At 39.7% G+C, this 23995-nt stretch overlaps 1 protein-coding gene across 2 annotated transcripts; it reads right to left on the bottom strand.

Moving 5' to 3' along the window:
* Window positions 1-171: 171 nt before the first annotated feature.
* On the bottom strand, window positions 172-23030 carry dhx15 (DEAH (Asp-Glu-Ala-His) box helicase 15). 2 transcript variants are annotated; one of them, XM_041985067.1, is made up of 14 exons: window positions 22782-23030; window positions 20747-21050; window positions 19773-19966; window positions 19212-19371; window positions 17871-18089; window positions 14734-14901; window positions 10111-10197; window positions 9582-9731; window positions 9000-9108; window positions 3861-4052; window positions 2733-2855; window positions 2448-2638; window positions 1202-1371; window positions 172-712 (listed from the first exon to the last, which is right to left on the bottom strand). In XM_041985067.1, exons 1-14 carry the CDS (start codon window positions 22784-22786, stop codon window positions 595-597), a joined length of 2190 nt encoding a protein of 729 aa, XP_041841001.1. In that variant the 5' UTR covers window positions 22787-23030; the 3' UTR covers window positions 172-594. The 2 variants fall into 2 exon arrangements, with proteins under 2 accessions (XP_041841001.1, XP_041841000.1); XM_041985066.1 differs by lacking the exon at window positions 22782-23030 and adding an exon at window positions 22615-22739.
* Window positions 23031-23995: the final 965 nt, after the last annotated feature.

The following is a 23995-nucleotide window of genomic DNA, read 5'->3' as shown; positions in this document are numbered from 1 at the left end:
AAGCTATCAATATCCCAGTAAGAAGATTTAACTTCCCTGAAGAGCCAGGAAAACAAGCTGGATTTGGCAGGTCGGGATGTGAACGTTTAGGATGTGTGCACATGTATAGGTTGAGTGAGAAGTTTATGTACAGATTATCCCGTTTTTTTTTTAATACTGAGAGAAGGAAAATGTTTTTACGAACCCATGTTTATTAAGTTGAACAGTTCACAGGATTTGTCACCATCTTAGTGTCTCATTGTCAGGAAGACATTACATTACGCTTGCACTGGAATACGGTATAAATTACATTTGATCAAAAGCATATTCTCATAAATTAGTGCCGTTTCGGCACAAGCAAAACAACGGAATGTGGAAATTTACATGAAGTGTCACGCATTTTATGTATAGTCCTTTCACTGTGAAAGGTGAAAAAATAAAAACCAATGTTGACAAACAGTTATAAAAATTCATTGATGCAGTGAGACAACAATCAAAGTCAAACTTAGTTTTAGTGGAAATTATTTAAAAAAAAAAAAAAAAGGACATTCAAACACGTTAAAGTTTGCTTTGTACAGATAGCTGAGGATACTGCAGCAGCTCATGCAGACCTTTTTAGTACTGAGTGTATTCCTTGGATGAGAGTTTAGCAATAATACGCTCCAACTGTCTCTTGGCTTCACACTGGGGGAAGTTACTCATCTCGTAGTACTGCGGGGCAATTTTCACCAGCCTAGGACAGTAAGAAAGTAAACATTAGTCACAAAAATTGTCTTCAGTGTTTACTTGTGGGAAAAACACGTTCTTCCATATTCACAAGGTGACTACTGAAGCACGCACCACAAATTTGATACATAATTGTACGAGGTCACAGAGGGGGATGGAGAAACACGGGTAGACTTGTAGCTGTTTCAGTGACTAGATGCGACGCTCATAAACCTGTACTGGTGAGATTTGCATCTCTTTTTTTCCTTTTTTTTAATCATTTTTAGACACAATTGTCTTTTTCAGTAGTTTTGTAAAAGAAACACTACAACATTTCAGTAGAGCCAGATTCTCAAAGGGACAAAGTTTCTTGGAAACTTTTTGGAAATGTCATTAAAGGGAAAGATATACACAGAAAAAAAACTCACAGTTAAGGACAGAAATACAGTTTAAAGTGAGATGAATTAAACTTTATGGACAGAAATATGGTGACATGTCATTAATCTTTGAAACCTACCACTCTGGTTTGATGTCTGTACATGTGCGGATGTAATTCTTGGTGGTGAGAACAAATTCGTTGTAGAGCACCCACTCAGGTTTGTGGTCCAGCACAGTGGAGGGGTGCAGCTGTACGACTTGGTTGTCCTTCACCGTCAGGTAATGGCCTGTGCGCTCCAGGTGAGCGACCTGTTCACAGAACAGTCAAAGAAGTCAGTCATGAATGAACACAAACACACTCTTCTAATGCACCATTTCACTTAATTAACACAAATATGAGAATTGTTCATGCTCGGATAAATAAATGTAGCTCTGAAAACATATTTAGAAGCAGCTAGTGAATGTTTTATACCCCCGACTTTGTAGACACTTGGTCAGGCTACAGTGGTGGTTGTGATTAAACAAGGCAATCAGTCTCAATAAAGGCCTTTCCAAACAAAGACATGATCTCAAACGCTGTGAACGCCTGAACATGAGCTGCAAATTTGTCTCCAAGATAAAGGTTAATGTTGACAAATATTTAAATATTAACACCATAATTCAACTTGTCAGGTTGCTTGTTTCAGGTGGCCCTGAAAATGGCTTCTTGCAAAATTACCATTTGTTTTCCTGAGCGAGAGATAAATGAATTTGATTTCTTGTTATGTCTGAAACAAAGTAGAACCCTGTGTTTGTGCTTGCCTGAGCTTACTTTGACGGCAGCTCTCAGCTACATTTTTAGTGGTTAGAAACATTTTACGAAGATGATCGCAAAATCATTTTTGCTCAAATATGAGGAGTGGCTAAAATCTTCATGAAAGCACAGTTTTTGGGCCCTTACAATAAAAACGTTCAAGATTTTTGATGAATTCGGTTGTGCTGTTTATGCGTGGACAAGTTTCCAGAATCCGGATAACCGGCAGAAATGGCTCGTAGCGTCAGATTGTTTGCCACCATCTCGGTGGATTACATCACAACATGCACCATTAATTAATTAACATTAATTTACCTTTTACCAGCACACGCTAACATTGCTAATAGGACTTTTTATATGTTTACATATAAATATTCATTTCGTTGCTACTAATACTGAAGAACAAAGGTGTACAACCACTTTTTTTTGTCAGCTTTGTTATGTATCAGCAGAGGCGAGAGCTACACTGAACCTTTCTGGTTTGGCTTCTGGCAGCTTTCTAGTGTCGTGTGGCATTGTTTACAAAAAGCTATGCTGAGTCCGACATATATGCCGGGGGCTAGGAGCATCAAAAAACTGTCAGAATACTGACCTGCATGAAAAAACCAGTGACCAGCGCACGGCGGATGTTGATGTAGTAGTCTCTGCTGCTGAATTCGGTGCTCCTTCGCGGCAGGTTGAAGCGGTCCATGATCCTCGACAACTGCTGCCGTACGTTGTCTGCTGACATCAGCGAGCGATAGTTGACAAAGTTATCGTAGCACCACTGAGTAGACTCGTGGTCTGTGTGAGAGACGAGGTTAAGTTCAGGTTAAGAGCGGATAAAAACAATGTGAAACTATTAAGTGAAACATACAAGCAAAAACGGGCCCCTTACTTTGTTTAAAGGCATGATAAACGTTGAGCAGTGTCATGTGGTCTCCGTCGATGTGGGCAAAGCGCAGCTTGGACTCATCAGCCATCTTCTTGGCCTCAGTGGGTCGGACAAAACACTGTGGGACTAAACAAGGTTGGTATAGGCCCCAACACAGCCGCCCATAGGGATAAGTTAAGCAAATCCCACAGAGAAGAACAAGGCCTCAACTCAATAGAGGCACAGAGCACTTCACAGGGCACACTGCATTGTCAGGTGTTTATAGAAGAAAGGGAGGGGAGGGTTAAAGAAAAGGGAAGGATGACGGTGTCTCCGACCTGCTTTGTACAACCTGGCTTGAGACAAGACCTGCTAACTTCTGACACCCAGTCATAACAAGCTTTCTCTTTCACAGACCTGATACAGTCATGTAAAATTCACCTGATCTTTGGTCCTGCATTCTCCCCAGTCAACTTGCTCTGAAATGCTTAACATCACACATGCTTGATTGTGCCTTTAATGGATAAAAACTGTGTTTACTGAGCCTCATGGTTGGTTGCTGTGGCAGCACCATTCTCAGGTGTACTTCTACTGCTTACTTTAATGAACTCAGCAAAACCCTTCCATCCTGAAACACCTGCTTTAAGTGCACATCACGTCCAAGCAGCTAGTTAAATCCATTTCCCCACTCTCAAAGACCCTCGCGCTCCCTTCAAAGGCGTCAAGATTCATCTCAATGAGCAGCATTCTGCTTTGGCAAGCCCAAAGTGCAATTACTGCTGTAGCATGCTGCTGCTGCTCCAGCTACACCTATATATTTTGTACAGACATGTATTTTTTTTTTTTACCCCCCTTCACCACAAACAGCTGACACTACTGACTTCATACTCCACTTGCCTTGTAGTTAAGTTTACCAAGAACTCATTACATGTATTCTAAGAAGACTTTAGCATCTAGCATATGGAATATTTTCAAGTGTTTGGTTTGCCTTGAGTAGACCCTTTGAAATCTTCATGCCTGGACATCAAATATAGAAATAAGAGTTTAGAAAAAATCTCATTTTGAGATTTGAAGTTGCTCTTAACGTTTTCTATGAGCTCTCTGGTCATTCCTAAAGGCATGTGTCCAAAGTGGGCTAGTCCAGAGCATTACCTGACAACATGGCAGTGATGGAAAGGACCTCGTTGGAACAGTTGTATTCGCAGCTGGCGATGACCATCTTGGCCAACTGGGGGTCCAAGGGAAACTCTGCCATCATGGAGCCCAGCTCGGTCAGGTCACCGTTGTCGTTGAGTGCTGCCAGGTAGTTCAGCAATTCAAGGGCTCGCATCAGGGTCTCTGGGGCTGGAGAGGACAGAACGAGGCTGACAGCTCTTTTTAAGTGTTCCAAACAAACAAGCAAAAACACACACAGAAGGTAGAGACAGATAATCTGCAAAACTGTCACTCTTTCGCAGCAGCATCACTTAAGAGGAACAAAATTGGAGGCATTTCAAACAAGTATGCCAAATATTACTCTAACTTTAGTAGTGTTGACAAGCCCTACTTTGTTACATGTAAAGAAAACACATATTTTCCATTTTTTGTGGCAGATTTGTGCACTTAATAATGCACTGCATGACAGAAAATAAAGTCACAGTGACACTTTGTCTGACCACCTTTAGATTTTATTACAGCAGGCTTTCCCTGCTGCATTGCTTGGATAAGCTTGTGCAATATTACATTTGCTTCTGCCCACAGTTGCATTTATTATTTGCCAGGATGTTGTTTTGATGATGGGAAAGTCAGAGTTGCGTAAAAGGTTCTTTTGACACATCCCAAAGATTCTCAGTGGGACTCCGGTGACCAATTCATGTGTGAAAACTATGTCTTGTGCTCCCTGAAACACCGTCTCTCAATTTGAGCTTGAGTCTATTGTCATCTTGGAACAAGTTTGTGCCATCAAAGAAGAAAATAAATTTAGAGATGGAAAAACCTGGTCATTCAGCATATTCAGACTGTCAGCTGAGCTCATTCTTTGAGCACATAATATTTCTTAATCAAGATGTGACCAACTGAAGCAACCACAGATCGTGATGCTGTCCTCACAAGCTTGTTCTGTTGGAACTAGACACAGTGGGTAGAGGACTTGATCAGCTGCTCATCTTTTCCTGTTGCTCCCATCAGTCCTAAACATTATGAATTTCCATTATTAGTTCAGTCTTTATGCTACCTAGAAAATTTAAGCTGTGTTTTCCACCAAGTTAACCTTAATGGTAAGATATTTTTAAGGCTATCAAAGTTGTTCAGCCATAATACCTTCAGTTTTTTTAATTGTGTGTGGTAATGCACTAAGTTTTCTCATTAAACATTTCCATCACAGTGTTTCTCCTTCCATTATATTAGTGGGGCATCCCTCCCCTCCAACAGCAACCCCCACCCTCCCAAGATCAAATTCATTTTTATCCTCTCCTCTCTATATCACACACAGTGATATCCCCCAGGTAGAACTATTGAACTCAGCTTTTATAGTTTCAGACAATCTCATTAGTTGTTTTGTTTGTTTGATGCAGACCAATAATTTGAACCTTCTGAAGCAAGGGAGCATGACTCCTGACATGAGTCATGTTACCCAAGAGTCCCTATAACTCCTGACATAAAACTACTGTTTGCATTGTTTCAGGATTTATAACTTGTTGCCAGCTGAAACAATAGAAGGCTCTCACCTATCCTAAATTTGTTATTTTGGTCAGGCAGTGTACATTTGTCAAAACTTAATATTAAGGTTTAATAAAAATAAATTTAAAAAGCCAAAAAAAAAAAAAAAATCAATACCATGCCGTAAGCATCAACAATTATTTGCTAAAACAACATCAATAGCAACCTGATTGACCAACAGAGTATTTAGAAAAACGTAAAGCAGGGGAAAGACCACCATTACCTGCTGTAATCTGAGCTTTAACAGAAGACAACTACCTGTTAAGAAAACTCTCAAACAAAAGGAAGCTGTTAGAAGGTTTGGTGGCAGGAAGCATGAGGTGAATCAGAATGAGACGGCTCTCGGTGTGTGATGGCCTGAGTTACGCTAGACAGCAACGCAGCAGAGAAGTAATCATGGCTGAGCTCATTTTTCATTCCTGCACTAAGGCAATCCTAAACAACTAATGCAATTACAGGGGAACTTTCTACTTAATGCTTCAACACAAAAGGCTTCCACCGTTTGGTTAAAAGATTTTTCCTCCAGATGCAATTATTGACCTTTGGCTCAGGAGAGCTAAAGCCTAATGACCAGTTGCATGTTAACTGAAAATTAGCTTCAAGCAGCAGCTGAGCTGCATGCTTTGCTTTCATTTCTCTCAAGTGTTCCCACCAAAAAAAAATTCAATTTCAAACAGCAGGGAGGTATATTTTTTTTTTATGATTAACAAATATTGATTTAGGGCATCAAAGCTACTTTTTACATTTTCCCTCCACAATCTTAATGAGAGCTGGCCACATTACTTACCACTCCGATGGCTTGTGTGGCGCTGAACAAAAGGTGAAAATCTGATTTCCAAGTACAGCTAGTATGATGAACCAGTGTGGAAATACAATCTATACCCAACGCAACTCATCAGAAAGTAAGTATTGACTGCCTGAACACACAAGAATCCGATATATTAACCCAGGGCCGAATCAATGAGGCAAAAGGCTAAAGGTACATTAAACCACACTAGCTTTGAAAGGTACTTTTTGGAAATGTCAGGAGGAAAATGAATGCCACCCAGGCAAGTGCCGTAGTAAATTGCTACTGATTTCTTTTGGATTTTCCATTTGGTTGTTTGGCTCACACTATTGTCTCCTGTATTTAGTGATTAAGGATGAAAACAGAAGAATATCTCAGAATTTCAGTAAAGGGAGAAAAAAAATAAATAAATGTTTCAATTAATGTTATGAGTTTAAACACACTAAGTAAAATGGTTCAGATGATTCTTTTGGTTATCAAAGAGGGAAAATTGAATCTAACATTCATGTTTAAGCCTAATTTAAAACTTGAAAACATATGTTTACATAAAGTTGACACAATACAAACTTAACCACAAAAAATGCTAATCAGATAAAAAAAACAACTACAAATATCAAAAGCTGTACAACAGGATTGTTAATACTTCTCCAAAGAATCCAGACACTGCTTTGATCTGTCTATTGTTTCTGAGGGCAGCCTATGACACAGCTTGTCACCTCTGATCCGGTGTGAACAGACGTTAGGAAACCTGTCTAGTAACTCTGACTTAAAGCAGACTTCATTTATTGCACACAACCAGCTCCAGTTTCTATCCTGTGCAAGAACTACTTTCAAGAAACCATCTGCCACAAATGGATCAAATAAATAAAAAGGTAATCCTCCCTTTTTCCTTCACCCCACTATTCCCAGTTAGGGTGCGTAGACAAGGCCAATCCCATAAGTTGACGTATACCCCTGTATTTTGTGAGAAATGTGGGAGTAGTGTGGAGGTCAGTCACGTTTCACTGGAGGAATATAAAGGGAAGGCAATTGCTAAGGTGATAGTGTTGCTATTGATGTAACCAATTTCATTCTCAAAATGGCGTTTGCCACAGTGGACGGGGAGAGATGAGTTTAATCTCAGAGGTGAGATGAAAACTATATTATGGTGAGAAAAGGGAGGAGAGAGAGACAGAGAGAGGTTACGGATAGTGGAAGGAGGGGTGGTCTCTGGAGGATGTCAGAATACACTCTTGTGGAGAATGCCACAACCTGGCGTCTCAATTAGACGAGATCTACGTTTTAGATCATGCGTGACTTTGTCATTCACTAAACTCAGAGTCTGATGAGATCATCATCTCCAAACATCTCACATTTTTAATTTTGAATAGTAACAATAGAAACATTAGATTACCTACTAACAAAAGTCAATTCTTTGAAGAGTCAGTTTTCCCCAAGAAATTAATCCAACCAACATTTTTAAGCAATTTATTGCTGCATTTTTCTGGATTCTGCATCAGCATAAGGCAGGACAGACTGATGACAGCATTGATGTAGGGCCTTATAGATTAATAAACCTTATCAAGGAGGAGGTACTCAGTCCTTCTGAGAACAAGGCTGTCACTAGTTTTGATCAGATGAGGCTAAATGCATCAAGCAAAATAAATACTGCACAACAGGTTAGACATTTTGGGAAGATGAAGGATGTGGAGAGGCCCAACTGACAAGAGATTAGTGGATTCAGGTTCAGCTGATAACATGTAGATATTAACTTAAAATGCACACAATTGTTAGAATAAAATCAAAGAGCTTGCAAGATAACTTTGGAGATTCAGTTTCTACCGTTCACTGTGCTCACTGTCACTTTTCAAATCACGTTAATTAATTTAGTCTTCATCTTTCCTTTAGAGGTCTGAACGCTTTAAAATAACATCATCCCATTACACGCTGAAAATTAGCACCAGCTACCTCTCATTTAAATTTATCATCATGTAATCATTGCAAAACAAAAGTGGATGGAAACTTGCTTCATATTTTTAGGGTTTCCTGCAAACCCGGTAAAAATTTCAAATATATTTTGAATAAACCTCAGCTATTGCTGATTTTAAGGAGACATCTGCTAAAAAAAAAGTTGGCAATAAAGCTGTTAATTTTAGCTTTTACCTTTACTCCAGGAATTCATCATCAATTGTCATAAGAAAGATATTTGTATTACAGACTCTTTGACTGGTCAAGCTAATATTAGAAGATGTCAACATGCCAAATGTGGAAAAAAGTGAAGAAAAAAAAAATCCAGACCAACTTCACTTCTGGTGCTGTCACATTTTAGCTAACAGATATAAAAGATAAACTTTCCCATCTTTATAGGCATGTCCTATAGAAATATCAAAAACTAATTTAAAAAAATATATATTTTTTTTAATTAAAAGTTTTAAAAACGTTCCACACATTGGAAAGTTAAAAAAAAAAAACTTTCCAATGCTTATGCACAGATACCTAAGCAATGGGAAGTGTATCCATTGTGTGTTATGTGTATCTATTAACACATAATCATGAGTTTGAACAGTTTTGAATTTAGGATCCGAGTTCAAATTGGGTTAAATGTAAGAGGAGTTTAGCTGCCTTATGAGTGTGAAGACACCCTGACAGGACAGGCAGGAATGAATTTTACACATTAGTAGTCACAGAAAGTAAAGCCACTAAATTTATACAAAAAAAAAACAAAACACACACACACAAAAAAAGCATGTAGTGATCATAAATATATGTATAAAAAATAATAAATTAACAAGTGCCCTAACTGGCCAGGCTATTGTTTTCAAACTAACCTGGTGGATCCATGAAGTCAAAGTGCACCAAGTCATCAATACCCAGTTTCTTCAGCTGCAACACCACAGAGCCAAGATTAGACCTCAGGATCTCTGGATACGTGTTGTCCTGTGTCATTGAGGAGATACAAAAGAAGCCCAAGGTACGGTTTAAAATGAATTAGTCAGGGTGCGTATTATCTACTCATGCATCAGTCGTATGTCAACTTGAACAGAAACGGGGAGTCTAGGGCATTTGAAGGGCTATTTAACTTGTTTAAAAATTTCCCTATGCCAGTAAGAGTGATGTAAAAGAATTAGCTTGTTAAAGTGGAGAGCTAGGCCTCCCTAAGTTCATTTGTCACAAGATGGCTGTGTCGTTAACACGTTTTAAGAGGATGGCTAAAGTTTGAAAACGTGTGGTTTAGCATCAGGATCTAAAATAGAGGATTTCTAAGAGCAAATACCACATAACAGAAACCTTCTCCAGCTAGTAGGATGCACTGGGGGGGGAACCAAACAACTTGTGGCATTGCAGATTGTGAGATATGAGAATCAATCATGTGTTTACACATCCCACCCTTAAACTACCCTGTTTCCTACCTGCATTTCTGTCTTGTAAGCCTTCTCTGTGTAAAGACGGAAACACTTTCCTGGGCGTGTTCGTCCAGCACGACCTGCTCTCTGCTGTGCCGATGCTTTGCTGATGGCTGTGACCAAAAGGGACTCCACTCTGATACGTGGGTTGTACACCTGGGCAGAACAAAGCAAGAAAGCTCAATACTATTCCAGGAGAATTAAAAAAAAAAAAAAAAAAAAGCTTAAACTAGAGCAGAGGTAAAAGTAAGCAGTTGAGCAAATACCAACACAGATAATCTATTATATGTGCAAACATCTTACAAAAAGCAGCGGAGTGACATACACACAATCCGCCATAGTGCATATATAATCTCTTTCTGTGTCATGTGTATGACTTGGCTCCAGGCTGGTGAAATGTCAGAGGAATAAATAACAGGCTTTTCCATCTCTGCTGCTGTCAGTTGTGCACTGCTGTGTTTATCTGGGGATTCTCAGGCAACAGACGCAGATGATCGCAGCAGATAAAGAGTGGTGGGAGAAAAGGGAAGCTAACCTTTTGCTTGGCAAATCCGGGATCAATTACAAACACCACTCCATCGATGGTCAGGGATGTCTCAGCAATGTTTGTTGACACGACAACCTGTAGAAATGAGGACACAAGACTTAAATGATCCACCTAAGGTGGCTGGAGAGACAAGACTTTAGATTCTAGCGTGTTGCATTGCATTAAATGCTGCATTAAAATACTTTATTTTTATATGCTCATCTAATATTTAGCAATGCTTCTATTAATGTTCTGCACACATGTTGTTTGTAATCAAAGAGCTATGTACAAGTCCTACATACAAAGTGAAATTATTGTGACGAGGAAAAGCTCTATGCGACTGTATGTATGGAGTTTCCATCTGGCCAGACCCTTGACATGTTACTGAGATGCCAGCTTCTCACATTTTTAAAGCTTTTCCTTTCTTGGGGGTTTTAAAACCACAGGTAATAGTTGATTTAATGGCTGCTCTTGGTTTTCAACACACAGAGTGAAAAAGTGGGTACTATTTTTATCATATATCTTTTTCTTTTTTTTTTTTTTTAACTATAAATGAGGAGTCGTGTGAGCATGTCTCTTGGTTTGTCAGCCGACTGACCAAGTGTGCACTGCTGCTGCTGACTGGCTCTTGCTTCCTTCAATCTATTGCTGGCTTTCAAAGCTTTGTTTTAAATGCAAGTTGATGCAAAAGACACATCTTCGCACTGACCTTTGTGTGAAAAAATTGTGAAAGTTAGTGAGTTGGCCAAAATGTGGAGTCTGCAAAGTAGAACAATTATTATTTTTAAAGCAGATTCAAAATTTACCCTGACTGAGTAAGCCACTTAGCATTTGTTTTACTTACAATACCTGAACATTTTAGATCAATGACCGTGTGAATTCAATGTAAATAAATCTTGTCAACTTCAAGGCAAAGTCAGTGCATGACAACTAGAAAATACCAGAGCAATCGCCAATAATTTGTTGACTGCAAGTGGCCTAAGTACTGGTGAAAACCAATGTTACACCAATATAACTGTCTATGGCTAGTTTATATTATGTAAAGTGGATGTACTCATGTTTAAACTTTTCCAAAACATCCACCTAGTTGTTGTTTCAGTCTAACTGAGCAGTATTGTGTTCAATCAATATTCCCCAACTGTCTGTGTAGAGAGGAATAGAGCAAAGGAGAGAGAAAAAAATATGATTAAAAGCTGCTTGGTTTCTAAGAACAAGACCAGTGGGAAAACTAAGAAACCAGCATTGTGTCCCAGTCTCAGATCTACAATTATCCCTTATAGCAAAGCTGTCCATGAGAGATGACAGATCAATCTAAGCACAATTTTCCATTGAGTCACATTACTGAGTCTTTAGCTGCCAGCATGTACACAAACAAGGAGGAGAGGGACAAGGGGAGGAGGATGAGACAGATTTTCAGCTGTTCTCACATGAACTTTGACTGCAGTTTGGGTGAGCTCGTCTTATACAACACGGGAAACTGGGCCGGTTAGAGTCCATTAAGAAATCATCAAGGCACTTGAGACTGTGGCAACCAGGTTGATGCCCAATCTACGGGTAAATGCTTTGAGTGTCTGGAGAGGAAAAACAACAACAAAAAAAAAACAAGAAAGAAATAACCTACCAATACTTTATTTTCTTCCCATGTACCAAGACAGGAACAAGCTCAAGGCTGGTTTAAGTAGCTATTTGATGGCAGCCACCTGCTTACTTGGTAGTATTCATGATGAAATGCCAAGCACAAAACCAGTCACTGTAGTCTTCGGTGATACAGGTCCACAGAACCAATTCTACACACTTGACACACTTCCTTTGTAGCCGTGCCTCTTCAGCTGTCTTCAAGCTGTGAGCCTTGGAGACTTTTAAATCCCACCTTTTAAGTGAGGATTTCTCTCCAGCCTGAGAATGCCTGACTGTTTAGTTATTAATGCCAGAGAGGGCCTTTTCCCCTCCTCATTCTGCCTTTAACCTCAAATAACTCACCTGTGGAAAGACACATTCCCTTTAGTATTCAAGTTGACAAATGAAGAGATGGAAATACATCCTGGTATGAAAATTATTAGACAGCAATGTCAGGCAAATGGTTTGGTTTTTACGCACGTAATTCTTGGCTGTCAAGAATGCACTCCAAGACAAAACACTAAATTCTGTAAAGTGAATATAATATAAGCCATCTAGTAGGCTACAAACCAGGTGGTTAGTTTAAAGGCACACTGTGTACTCACAGCTCATTTCTACAGCATGAATTTTACAAGTCATGTAATCATTTTATTGTTTTTCTCCTACCGTTCCTCACACTCCAAAAACTTAATCAAAGTTAATGATATTTTAAGATGTTACCAGCTGTTCACTTTAACACAACAGGGCAAGAGGGTTTAACATCAAATCACCAGGAAGAGGACTATAACTTGAAAACTTTTTACACTTTACTGTCAAACTGTTTAAAGCCATTTTCTTCTTTTTAGCCCTTCATCTTTTAAATGCAGTAATTAAATAGACTAAAATGCCTTGACTGTAGCAGACATCACACTGCATCTTATGAAAGATGCTATATGCCAGCATACAACATCGCAGCAAGCAATCAGGTGCATGAAATGCTTCAAAGTCTGGTTTAAAATAAATGGACTATAGAGGAAGCAGCCTCTGCCTTACGTGTTGGGTCACAGTCAGTGCTCCAGCAGATGCCACACATGACACCCTCTCACATTTCATGATCATATGGGTGGCCTCATTGACTGCATTGATTCTAAAGGATTATCCAGGCTAGGACCATTATACTGAATGCAGGCTGGCTCCTTCCAGTCTGTTGCAGCACTGGATAATCCTGGCTTCTTCATCAGTAATATCATTAGAGCATCATCTCTGCATGTTATTTCTGGGTTATTACCTGCAGGAGAGCAAGCACTATAGCTAAAATGGGCCATCTTTCACATTCCCTGCTGAGAAACACAGTCTTGATGACAAATAAAGCCTTCCCTCTGACTAGAGAGGAGAAGAACGTGCCCAGAGCAGCGTTGATGCATCCACATTCAAAGCTCATTGAAATGGATACATGGCGGGATCTCAAATGACATTTGGAGGAATATTCCAAACATGACAATACTAAAAATCTTTATCCTCACTGCAAAAACATTTATTAGAGACCACTTTTCTGATTCTGGTAGGCTAAGCAAGATTATAGTCTTTGTTTTCAATTAGTCAATTTCTGCCTTGGTTTTAAATGATTAAACAGTTAAAAAATGGAGGATCAGTGGCTTTCCAAGAGAAACAGAGCAATGACGAGCTAGTGCTTTATGTTAATTGAGGGGTGCCTAATGCAGTCGTTAGCATGCATAGCGGCAGATGTGGCGAAGCTTAATTCTTTTTCACTACTTCCTCTTGGGCTGGCTTGGATGACATCTCTACATTTTTCACTTGATGAGTTGCTCAGTCAGTCACTGAGGAGAAGCACATTTACTTCAAGGACGGCAACTTTAGATGCCACCTCAACCGATTCAACAAGAACCTGATAAATTAATGCTGGGCAGAAAAAGGACATAAACTGTGATGTTCTGAGGCTAAAAGTGGTTAAGACTACTGCACTTTATTCTTTGTATTTCACTTTTCTGTATAAACTAAGCACATGGCAAATAATGGAGATGTTGCTAAAAAAGATGCTCAAAGAGTAAAGTAACATCACCAATAGCATTCAAGAGGTTCACCACGTAAGTGCACCTCCAGCCTACATATATAAACATACGAGCCACAACAGTAAAACTAAAACTTTACATAGTACTATTTCTTTGTCTTGCAATGCAATATTCTGCTGAGAAACCTACTGAGAGCTTGCTGTAGACTAACTGAGTCAAAAGAAAAGGAGACCTGGCATCTGAAATACTACTAACCAAAGCTAAATGCATATTCTTTGTAACAAAGATGCTTATATTTACTAAATCCATGCTGAACCGAGTGTTTTCACAGTCTTATGACACATTTAACTCTGACAGCACAAATATTTTCACTGCTTATGTCAGTTAGATGTGACTACATTAGATGGGTTATAGCAATGAGTCATTCATCAACACTGTCCTATATCAGCTGTGGGGAATGAATGTTTGCTCATTCCCTGGCAATGACGATAATCTGGTATTCTCTCAGATCTCAAGCCAACATTGTCATAATGCAGGTGCTACTCTGGTGATGAGCCCATCTAGACAAAAACTGAAGAAACAAGAAAAGTTGTGTGTTTGGTCAGCCCAGATAGCCTGCACCTTTAATGTAATTTGAGACTGCAGAGGTCTCTGGCTGCCTCTTTGAAAGGCATTGGGGTCTGTGCAAATAGAGCAAAAAAAAAAAAAAAAACAAAAAACACACACAACAAAAAAACAAACAAGAATATAGCGCTTTCCTCAGGCTCACAGGCCATGAGTAATACCCCAGTTATAATTTAGAGCACAGAATTGCATGCTGACAAAAGCAGCATATGTTGTGTGAGTCAGTTCTGCGCTAAAGCTGAGAAAGGGAAAAAAGTTTCACTCCATACCTTCCAGCTCTCTTACTTTACCCATCTAACTCTCCATCTGGCCTTCCCTTCCCCTCTCCTCTCACGCCAACCTCCCCCTTCAAGTGTTTTTTTTAGCAACAGGGCCACTATACCTTCCTTCCAAAGGCGCCATTTGGTTTATTGGGTGGGGGTGGCTCAAAGATCCTCTGCTGCTGCTGTGGAGGCAACGTTGAGTATAGAGGGATGATTTTCATATCCCCGACTTCAGGCCCCAGGTCGTCAACCTCCCGCTTTATTCGCTTGCAAGCTTCGTCAATTTCCTGAAAGATGAAAGCACGACAATTAATCCCTACGCCATGGTTGCATACAAACACCAAAAACAAACAAGTTCTGAGCAACACCTGGATAAACAATAGCGGTGGATTGGGGGCGATAGGAAAGGCAGGAGAAGGCGGATTGGGGAGGGGGGGAGACGACGACCGTGGTTCCCTGCTACAGTACATTTGTTCTAACTATCGTTCCATCTGATGGAGGAAATTAAACTTGGACTGCAGTATGCTTTGCTGAGCTCCCTGTGGCTCTGTTGTCAAATGCAGCAATCATGGAAAACATGGCCATGCACACTCAGAAGGCACAAACACACAGAGCCAGACACACTCCAACAGGGTTCATTATTCCACAGTGCAGTATTGTAGAGAGGAATGTGATATGAGACTGCAGCATTGATGCATAACCAGCGGCAAATCATGGCAGATCAGTTTAGTGAAGCTGAACGTTCTAGAGCCGGTGGGCTGGCAGACAGAGGCAGCGTGGAGCGCCAGAAAAAAGAAAACATGATAGTGAACACACCATTGAAGTCTATTCTGCAAAGTCCTTTTATAATGTAATAATAAATACTAAACATGCTGCATATTCTATAGTCTACCTCGCAAGACAATGGAAAATGTTTTGGTTTTTCTCCCCCCTATGTACAATTTCTTAACATTCTTTAAAAGTTTCTACTGGAAAGCAAAAACGGCGCAACACTTTTTGCTTTCTAAGCAACTCCCACTGTTAACAACCATTTTATTATTGTTCCAAACAATCATTTAATCTTCATGAAGCTGCAGATCCTGTACATGTCGCCTTACAGCCTATACTGTTGCACCACCTGCAGGCCCATGGGAGCAATGCAGCAACATTCCAAAGAGACTGAAGGTGCTTACTGCACAACCCACTTCATCAGAACCTTTTAGCTTTTATATCCAAGTCAGATGATAAAAAGTCATGTCCTACCTCCTTAGTCTTTTTAGTTAGGTTTTCTTTAGAACATGTTGAACTTAAACTAGCTTATGCAAGTCTAAAACTGACCACGTGAAGCCGCGTGAAGCTTCGAGATGAGAGAGCACCGCAACGATGTTTCCTGTTTTCCGTCTGGACTGCAAATGTGTCATTAGCCCGGTTTGTCCTCTTGTTCATCACATTAAGTCAAGCTCCGCTGATGGCCATGTGCCTCCTAATCAACACACTGACAAGTGGAAAACAGTAAATCTGAATAGATTGGTAAAATTAGCCTCAGTATTAATAGCCTATCAAGCTTCTGGATGCAGCAGCTGCCATGAGGGGAGGGGAAAAGGGGAGAAAAAAAAAAGGATCGCTTTGCCAAAGCGCTGGAAGCAAGCTGGCTGTCTGTCCCCTAGGGACAGGAAAAAGTGTGTGTCTGCATGTGCGTGCGTGCATGCATAAGGACATTTGTCCAGTGTTGGGAACCTGTCCACCAGCTAAGCCTGCAACCCCAGAAGCAAGAATCTACAGCCAAGCTAATAGCAGACAAATTTAGGCACCATTCTTGACTAGCAACCCCCCCCGCCAATCCCCATGTTTTGATGTTAGCTGCTGAGGGGAAGCTTAAATATTAGGACTTATCTTTGCTCGACAGCTGTGATAAGTTTCGACTTTCTTGTCTGTAGCTGGTGCTTCATTTCCATTTGTTTATGGAAGCAAAATATCTCTCAGAAAAACTGTGAAGGAGAGAGGAACATGGCACTGTGCATTTGCTTTCCTCTGATATAAATTAAACAGTCAGATAAAAAGAATCTATGGCTTTGCTATGGATCTGCCTCCAAATCATTAGTCTACATCAAAGTTGCTGGGAGACTGAGGAGGTTAAGAAGCGCTCAAGGGGCATGCTGCTGCACCCTTTGAACAACCATCTCTGCCAGACCTACCACACATTAACTTCTTTAACCCAATTAGGAGAGGGTGATAATGAACTCACCGTGGGAGTGCTCTCTGTAATGCCTTAACTTGACACAGCATGGGGGGTGGGGGGTGGAATATAAATCAACAATTTGAATCTAATAAGCAAAAAAAATCTCTTAACACATTGCCTGCAAATATCTTTTCTTTCCAGTCATGAGTGACTATCAATGTTTCTGGTCTTCCAAACAGCTGGGTTACCACTTAATCTAAAATCAATTACCAGTCCTCAAAGGAGGCTACTTCAAATACCGTGCCCCTCCAATGACTTTATCCTATTTGTAACAAACCGCATATCGATCCTGCTTTGATAAATGAAAACAGACAGTGGTGGTCTACGCCAGCCGAGCTGACATCAAATGACAACTAATTACTGGTAATAAACAACCTTAAACTGAGACTGGAGAAACCTCAACTACACGAGATCAGCTGAGAAGTTAATGCTGTGCAAGGTGTAAACACTAAGTTAAAAAAAAAAAAAAATGTCCATTCAATCTTCACCAGGGGCATTCTCCTTTACAACCAATGATCAAATAGTCTTCAACGCCATTTTGTCAGAGTGCTGAGAGACTAATCATGCCAACACAAGCACAGCTGGATCAGACAGGCTTCTCCTGTCCAGTGATCAGGAGATTGAGACATTTGTTGGCGCTTTTCTGTGTGTGCGTCCACCCAGCTGTGACCAAATTCATCACATTGGGCATGGACCCTGCCCTCTATTACACATCAGTGGACTACATTTGCAGGAGGGAAAAAATAATAAATGACTTAATTTTAGACATTTGTGGGAAGGGCAAAATCTGGGTCACTTGTTTTTTGTTTTGTTTTGTTTGCTTTGGTTTTGTTTTGTTTTTCCATTTTCCTCCACAAGCAGTACAAATCCTTTTTTTTTTTAAATAAATTTAGTTTCAATCTCATCTTGAGTTCTTGAAAAATGTAACTTGCACCAAACTAGCTATTTTAAAGCTCACATTATTTATATCTAAAACCTTTTGCAGCAATGCAGACAATCAATAAAAAAAAAAATTGCTATAAACCTTTAGAGTCATACCTCTTGTCCAGTGAGAAAGAGCAAAACGTCCCCCTCATCCTCCTCACACATGTGGATTTGGATCACGGTGCGGATGGCTGCCTCCAGATAGTCTCGCTCTGGCTCTGGCGTGTAGAAAATCTCCACAGGATGTGTGCGTCCGGGGATGGTTAGCAGTGGGCAGCTGTCAAAGTACACTTGGAACTTACCAGCATCGAGCGTCGCACTCATGACAATCACCTGAGCAGAAAACGGTAAAGGAATGCGAGTGTTAAACCAACTTGGAAAACACACAACAATTATACAAAAAGATACTAATAAGAGTAAAGATAGAAGAGTGTAGGGGATGTGAGCACTCAAAAGAAAAGTCAGCTAATGAGGACAAATCCTAAAAACACAAAGGTGGAATTAAATTTATGATAAATGAAGAGTCTACAACTCTATACAGCCTGGACATCTCACTGATTTAGAATTAAAGCTGAGGGTGTTGGCATAAACCAAAGATGTTTTCCATAATGTATAAGTTGGCATTACAACCCAAGTCAGTGACCTACACAGATCTATGGCAGTCCTTGTTCGTCATGTTGGGTACACAATGTTCTTTTACTGAGCCATTACACAGTGTGCATTAGAATTCTGATGGGAAACGTGTCTCCCATTTTCAATCTCTAACATTTTCAGGGGCCAGCGTCTCTGCATTTCGCTTTACGCTCTGCGAGACATCATAATTGCTCTTAATCAAGGCAAATTAAACTTTCAAATTTGGTAGGCGATAGGGATGAAGGAGATAGGGGGTGTGGGTGGATGATCATTTCCAATAACCTAGACCTCATTTAACAGTCTGCGAACAACAATCTAACCTTTGATTCCACACTGACAAACAACTAGTCATTATCCATCTGCTTTATGAATATTATATCTGGCACATTCCAGCCTATAAAACCTCTGCCTGCCTCGACACTCATCCCATCTACACCAACAGTTTGCTGTTCTCCCCCTGGATGACTTGCTTAAAATGGTGTAGGACTCTGGGAGACAATCTCTGCTGCGGTGCACAATCAATGTGCATTTATGAGTTTAACAGCAGCATTTTTCTTTCCACAACACATAAACAGCTGTCAGACATGGGGACAGTGTCAGAAAAAAAACTGTGACAAACAGAAAGAAGTGATAGATGAGGAACACAAACACCGACTGTCACCGTTTAACCAAGAATGGAAGCAATATTTAGAGAATTGGGGTATAAACAATTGCAATATCCAAAGAAATAAATCTACTGAAAATTAAACCATAATATTATGGCCTTAAAAGACTAGAGATTCTGCATAAACTTTTTAGAGATTAAAAATGTAAGCTCTCTACCTTAAGGTCGGGCCTCTGGCGTACTACTTCTTTGAGGACCCCCATGAGGATATCTGTAGCTAATGTGCGTTCGTGGGCCTCATCCAGAATGACGACACCATAGCGCTCCAGCAGGGGATCGTTCATCGCCTCCCGCAGCAACATTCCATCTGTCATGTACCTGGGGGAGCAGAGGAGACACGGCAAACACTCATTATACAATACAATGAGGCTCTACTATTATGTACCAATGCATTATCTAATAAAAGAGCCTTAAAATTACATTAATAAAAGAAGCTTCCAACTCTCTTTTCCCCCTTATAAAGTCCTCAGTACTTCAATTTTAACTACTTTTAAATCATTAGCATAATAGTACTTATATTAAGATGGATTTCAATAAGTTCAAACAGCAGTGCACCAAGAATAGGAAAACAGAGCAAAAATGGTAATCATGTCAGTTATTACACAAGTGACATGGAAGCACATTAGTTCACCCTGCAGATTTGCAGATACCCCTTACATCTTCTTTAAAAATAACTGTAGACTTTTAATAAAGGTATAATTAATATTCACGTCTCTTACTTTAGTACAGTTTTGGCTGAGCTGCAGTCCTCAAACCTGATGGAATAGCCTACTTCTTGCCCCAGCATGACATCCATCTCATCCGCAACCCTCTGGGCGACGCTCATGGCTGCCACCCTCCTGGGCTGGGTGCAAGCTACTGATCTCTTTGGTCCCGGCATTGACCTCACCATGTCTACGCACCACTGAGGGATCTGAAAGACGGAAGACAAGTCTGGTTTTACTTTTGCAAATGTATTATAGTCACAGATTAAAACAGGGCAGCAGACAAGTAAACAAGTTAACTAATTAATACTTTTTAGAAATTTCCATGTACAGCAAAGCCAATATTGATTAAAGTCATGCTATCAACTGTTCTCACTAAAGATGTGTAGTTTAAAACAGGTGCAACTTATCAAGAGATGCCAAAGACTTACTTTTCAATCTATGGCATCCTCTTCCTGACTTTCCCTGAAAGCTGCAAGAAAACCTGGAAGTTTCCTCTAATCTTGTAGTAATGTTTGTTACACTAATTTAAAAAAAATGGTTAATTATTAAACTATTATGAATGCTTGTTATCTTAAAGATCTTTCATTATTCACAATGAACGTGAAGAACACAGGTCATCACAGCATAAAGTAGCTATGTGATTACACCACTCTACTTTTGGATGATTTAACTTCACCTCAAAAACAGGCTACAATTCAACAAACTGGTTTTCAGTTATCTCATCTTTTGCGAAATTAAAAAAAAAAGAGACAACCCCATTAAAATAAAGTGCTAATCTTATCTTAGTGGAAGCAAATTCCTTGGAGAAACTATGAAAATCCTGAAAAAATGTGTTCAATCCATCTTGTTTTATCATAACATTAAATCAATTTTAATTACTACATGTAAAGTTTTCATTTAACATGGCATATTTGTATCTATGTTTTTTTTTTTTTTTTACTGAGGACATCTGCATTTCAAACGTGGTAAATATTCGGCCTTTCTACCTGTGTGGTCTTTCCAGATCCTGTTTCTCCCACCAGCACAAAGGACTGGTTCTGTGTCAAGATGTCGGTAAATCTCTCCTTGTACTCCCAAACAGGGAGCTGCAGCCGTTTCTTCAGGATCTCATAATAACGTGGCGTGTGGGGCAAGTTGGTGAAGGGGTTTATCTGCTGCTGAATGGGAGGTTGCTTAAGGAAGCCTAAGCTGGCTCCAGCTGGGTTGATGGGCACCCTGGATGACTTCACATCTCTGTCCTTGTCACGTTCTCTAACCCGGTCCCTGTCTCGATCACGTTCTCTGTCACGCCTTTGAAGGGAAAAATACCTGGGGTTAAGATTTGATAAGGCACTGTTAAATAAACAAACCAATTTAGTTTCTAATAGGGCCACTAATAAACCATCAGATGCAGGCGAGTACATAACCAGATACAGAAGAAACAACATGGAAGAAACATTGCAGAAATGCACCTTATTTTAAATAAGCATGCACAAAAAGGTTACCCCATATACTTCATGGTGGCAGAAAGCAGTCTAATCAAGTACAGGATGCAAAGGTCATGACTAAACTAATTACCTGCAACATTTCTTCCCCTCTTGCACTGATTAATTTAACTGTGTCAGATCATAATGTAAACCATTATATTCTTACAAAAGTCATAAATAAGTCTAAACTTCACAGCATTATAAAACTGCAAGCCATTACAAGAGTGAAACAGAGCACTGCAAGCTTAATGTAGTTACATACTGGCTGAACATGTTCGAGACAACAATAACTTTACATAACTATCACACGGCATATTGGGTGAAATTAATAAAAATCTCATAAAACCATACTGTTTTCAGTTTGTTCTTTGATGATTTAAACTTTTATGGTGGTTATAGTAAGAAAACTGCATTTCAGTTAGCAACTTTTCACAAAATGTTGATGGATTTGGCTGCAAAGTCACATGATATCATCGCTGTGAGCCTGTTTTGATTTTAGACCAAACACAGATGGAGAATTCAGTGACTTAAAGGAGACAAATTCGGGATTTGCAATAAAAGTGACCACAATCAAAGGCACGCATGGTCTAATTTAAAACCAATTTTAAAGCAGAAGAATAAAAAATAAATAAAAAATAAAAACTGGGCAACAGGGCAGATTAATCATTGATTGCAAATTTCCTGCCAGTTATTAATCAACTAAAATTTGAGAGCGTTTACACTGCAAGTGGTGAAAGAGTTTAACTCCAGTAGTACCACTGGGACAAAGGCTTATAGGAATATTTCAGGTTTTGTTTTTTTTTTGGTGAAGCTCATAAGTACTTCTGAGAAGTCAGCATGTTACCTGTAGTAGACAACAGTCTGTTTGGAGAATTAATGAGTTCATTCTAACGGGATGAACTCAAAGTGATGTCAAATAAATGACAATGACCTTTGAGCTCTGTGGTAAAGTCTGATAAGCTGGGGATGTCTTGTGCAGGGACATATCAGTGTCACCTGAAAGGACAGCTTAGATCATTACAATCATTAGGCGGCTTCTTCGGTATGCAGTGAGGAAAATTAAAGTTTATTAGGTCAAATCAAGCCTGTTTCATCTTAACAATGACCTTTTTGAGAAGACACTGGTTAGCATGTTACACTAGCCATGTGCATAACACACCAGGCCGGTGGCAGGATGACTGAAATAAAGTGCTTTTCTGCATAGGCACTGCACCACATTGTCGTCCCACGGTAATCATAAGTGGCTTCATATATTTACTGCACCTACTTCCACTCCTTCTAACCCACTGCCTAAGCATGTTGTGTATTAGCACTGCTAGCTCAAAGCAACAACAAACTGCAATCAGCCGCTCTTCACGAGTTTACCAGCTAAGGCTAGCGTGGCATACCCATCAGTGGACCTAATTTTACTCGAGAAAAAATCGTCTCCAAAGTCTAGACGATGTCTCTTGGACATACTGAAACCGGTATCCGTCCAAAACAGGGGCCAATTATCCCATACACAAATTGGCCAAAAACATTAAACACCGGCAAAATGGCGACCGGAAGCTCTTACCTCATCGTTGTTATCCTTGATAAAAAAAATAAATAAATTACTCGAAAGCTGCGATTGATTGAGTTTGATGAAGGCGTTGCACATAAACGCCCCAGAATTTACCGATTCCCGCAAGTACCGTTGAGCACTGAAGTATATCGCAGCATCTGCAGATACAACACAGTTGTTTCTGACGCGGAGGAAGATGCAGATGCAGGAGGTCTGCTCTGCTGCGTCTCAGTGGAGTCAGGATGATGTGCCCGCCAAGCAACACACACTTACACAGAGGCATTTCCACAGCCTCGCCCCCTTCAGTCCAAAACCCCTCACACTGTAGGTCTGTGTTATGTCTCACACAGCCTATTTGAGAGTGCCTGACTAAAAATGTTACTTTAAAAAAATGTATTTATTTTAATCTCTACAGAAGTAGGCTACCCAAATCAAGTCTTAATTGGCCCGCTTTAAACTAACGTTTATCAAATTACACCACTTTATTTACTTTTTTTTTTAAAGGAATACGTCCAAAACACGCGAAGTTTCACAACTATTTTTTTTTAAAATGACTTAAAACATTTTTAGTGCTAAGAAAATGCTTTTTTTGCGCAGTTATTGAACTGAAATTACCCTGACAAAACAGCAGGTGTGGGTCCAGGCAGGGGCACAGTCTGGGAAAAAGATGTCACATGTATATGAGACTGTTTAAGAAAAAAATGTCTTTATTGTAGGAAATAATTAACAGATTATTGCAGCTAAAATGCTTGTCTTATTTAAAAGGTAAAGCAAAATTTGTAAAAGAAAACAGCCTTTTTATCATTATTTTTTATTTTTAGCAATTGTTAACTTCGGATGGTCTGACGTTGTTTGCTCAATCACTCCTGGACAGTCACACTTTGCTGATGATAAAAACTTGTTTTGAGCCAAATGACTTCAGTTTTTTTTTTTTTGTTGTTGTTGTTGTTTTTTGTTTTTGTTTTTGTTTTGTGGTGATTGGCTGTTAAATTTTGGACAGGTGTCACATTTGGTGGTTTTATGTCTTTTACATCCTCTTCATATCAAGTAAACCCTTTAGACCGCTTAGACAACTTGTGAGATGATGGTCTATACTGCATTATGATCAAGAATGTGGCAGTATTGATAGAACATCATATAGAACAACATTAGAAGTACATGTTGCATTCACTTGCACTTGGACATCTGAGACTGAGCAAGGTAAACATCATTTTACTCTAAATATT

This window comes from Melanotaenia boesemani, chromosome 5, assembly GCF_017639745.1.
Source record: "Melanotaenia boesemani isolate fMelBoe1 chromosome 5, fMelBoe1.pri, whole genome shotgun sequence".
Lineage (NCBI taxonomy): Eukaryota > Metazoa > Chordata > Actinopteri > Atheriniformes > Melanotaeniidae > Melanotaenia > Melanotaenia boesemani.
The sequence above is the reverse complement of the archived record's forward strand: the minus strand, read 5'-3'. Positions and strand labels throughout refer to the sequence as shown.